Source organism: Penaeus chinensis, chromosome 22 (assembly GCF_019202785.1).
Source record: "Penaeus chinensis breed Huanghai No. 1 chromosome 22, ASM1920278v2, whole genome shotgun sequence".
NCBI lineage: Eukaryota > Metazoa > Arthropoda > Malacostraca > Decapoda > Penaeidae > Penaeus > Penaeus chinensis.
In genome coordinates, this window is record NC_061840.1 from 12,902,658 (window position 1) to 12,905,157 (window position 2,500).

The 2,500-nt window shown below is 41.4% G+C and overlaps 1 protein-coding gene across 10 annotated transcripts in view; it reads left to right on the forward strand.

Annotated features, from left to right (window-relative positions):
- Positions 1 to 2,500, forward strand: part of LOC125036865 (proton channel OtopLc-like) — a 245,003-nt gene that overhangs the window by 228,449 nt on the left and 14,054 nt on the right. For 7 of the 10 annotated variants that reach the window (XM_047629770.1, XM_047629768.1, XM_047629760.1 and 4 more), the window contains exon 5: positions 2,205 to 2,318. In XM_047629770.1, the coding sequence (XP_047485726.1) occupies positions 2,205 to 2,318 (114 nt within the window). The remainder of the gene's footprint in view (positions 1 to 2,204; positions 2,319 to 2,500) is intronic. The other 3 variants (XM_047629761.1, XM_047629763.1, XM_047629767.1) reach the window with 1 other exon arrangement.

Sequence of the window (2,500 nt, forward strand, 5' to 3'; positions counted from 1 at the left end):
TCTTGTCTCTCGTTCTCTTTTTGGCAGCGTGATTGCGTTCGTTTATAATCCCGCTAAGATTTTTTTTAGGGATAGTGAGAAAATGTTAATGTTTTCTTTAAGATTTAAGGGTTGGTGAAACAAAAAAAAATGTTTATGTTGCTTCCTAGATCTACCACTGCAGTAAAATATTGGGAGTCTGGTTTTACAATATCCGATATCTTCACGTTTGCGACTGCTTTGTTTACAGCGTGCACTTCGCGTTCAAAACAAATTTAAATTATTATATATCTACCAGAATATTGGCGTTTTCATTGGTAGGTGTGCGAGTAAATGAGATTTGTGTGTGTGTGTGTGTGTGTGTGTGTGTGTGTGTGTGTGTGTGTGTGTGTGTGTGTGTGTGTGTGTGTGTGTGTGTGTGTGTGTGTGTGTTTCTGTGTTTGTGTCTGTGTCTGTGTCTGTGCGTGCGTGCGTGCGTGCGTGCTAGTAATTGGGTGAGTATGTAAGAGTAAGTAAAGAGTGAGAGAGAGAGAGAGAGAGAGAGAGAGAGAGAGAGAGAGAGAGAGAGAGAGAGAGAGAGAGAGAGAGAGAGAGAGAGAGAGACAGACAGACAGACAGAAAACGATATCTGAAGCGAATGAACCGTTATCCACCATTAACTGATCGTTCCACCAAATAGAAATATCCCAGTCTCGTTCACTTTTTGTACTGGTCCGTGTTTTATATAGAATTATGGACTTGTAATCGTACCTGTGATAATTGGACTGCAATGCGTTGGGGTTAAGGGCCAAAATGCCTTTCAACCAATTGATAAAAGCGTTTTTATGGTTAGCAAATTGCACCAGCGTCAGGTATCTCTCCCAGCTGACCCGGAATGGATGAGCCGCGGTTCGGACGCTAATGTGATAACGCAAAAATTATCCGATTAATTCGCAGACTCCCAAGATGAGCAGACAGACTGGGTCTTTTGCGTCGTTTGCTGCCGTTCTTTATTTTGATTGGCTGTATTTTATATTTTTTTTCCGCCCCGCATACAATTTAGTCTGGTTCATCAAATTTACCGGGGAAAAGAATACTCTGTTAAATATATATGAAGGCTGCCAGTTCTCATTTTGGATTTTATTTTCTCGCTCTTTTTTTTTTTTTTTTTTTTTTTTTTTTTTTTTTTACCTCGGTAGTGTATGAAAAAAGGATGTATGGAGAAAGATAACAAGGGGCCACCGAGTTGACAGCCTAACTTATTATCATAAGAGGAACATTGCAATCACATACATGTTCTCACAATATGTCAGGCATGTAATACGCGACCATAGGAACTAGACTGCCACTGTGTATAGTAAATCACGGACATTATAGCCCATAACGAGGCGTGCTGTGATCACTGACACACGCCGACCCACCATGCTACGCTACCTCCTGGAGTGAAAGCAAACACGTTTCCTTGCATAGGTTGTGGCAGTCGATAAATTCGGGAAGGCTGGCCCGCTTGGAGACCGTCTGGCCGCCACAATGCGCGCTCAATTGTGGCCATCAGATATGAGGACTCGAATCAAGTTGAAGGAGACCGGGCGTACACAGGAGCCGCGCGACGCTTGCCTTCGCAAATCTCACTCAACTGAACTGTTTGAATTTAGTAGGAATGGACGTAAACTGCCACAAGCAAGGGAAGGGAGGAGGATTAGTGCGTCAAAGTCTAGATTGCCTCGTTATAAGCGCCTGTAAGGGGATTAACAGCGAAATGACCGGCAAGGTTTTACACGCCGTGCATTTCGTCCTGCACCTGGATTTATCTCTGGTGCCATTTGACAGTTTTGGAAAAGAGCAGTTGGTTGATGGGCAGTTTGTCTTTAATAGGGAGTATCTTGTATATTTTGAAATAAGGAAAGACTAATGAATACGGGGATATATTTATATCGTGTCTTTTTCGGTATTTTCAAATTCGTGCCTCTTGTATTTTACCCTTTGGATAGAGGATGTGGTTTTAGCAAATAAAATGTATTTTTCTGAGTAAGTTATAACTATTCATGACGCAATTTTTTTTTTTTTTTTTTTTTTTTTTAACATGTATTTGATTTTGATATATTCTACCCGCTGAATATTCCACCTGCTTAATTAATTTCAGAACGTGATTAAGTCATTGTCACCGCAATTTATCTCCTTGCTCCTCTGCATTTTTATTCCCAGACACATCAAATCCAACACTAATTCTTTCCCATCTCTTTCAGGCTTTCTTCACGTACCTGTACGGAATCAGCATACTGTTCCTGCTGTACGTGTTCTGCTACCTCCTGTCGGGCTCTGCGAGGGAGAAGAAGCCTAAAAAACCCCAGGTCTTTATGGTGAGGTTTTGTACCAGAGGGACGTTTTGTTTGGTTCCATTTCTCTGACCCCAGGGTTCAGGCTATCCTTTGGTTCCACGCTTTTAGTTCCACTTTTATATTATAGGTATGATTTCTGGGCGATCATTGGAAATAATGTCATTTAGTTCCCATCCATTTTCTGTTGTTCTTCCACTTCTCTC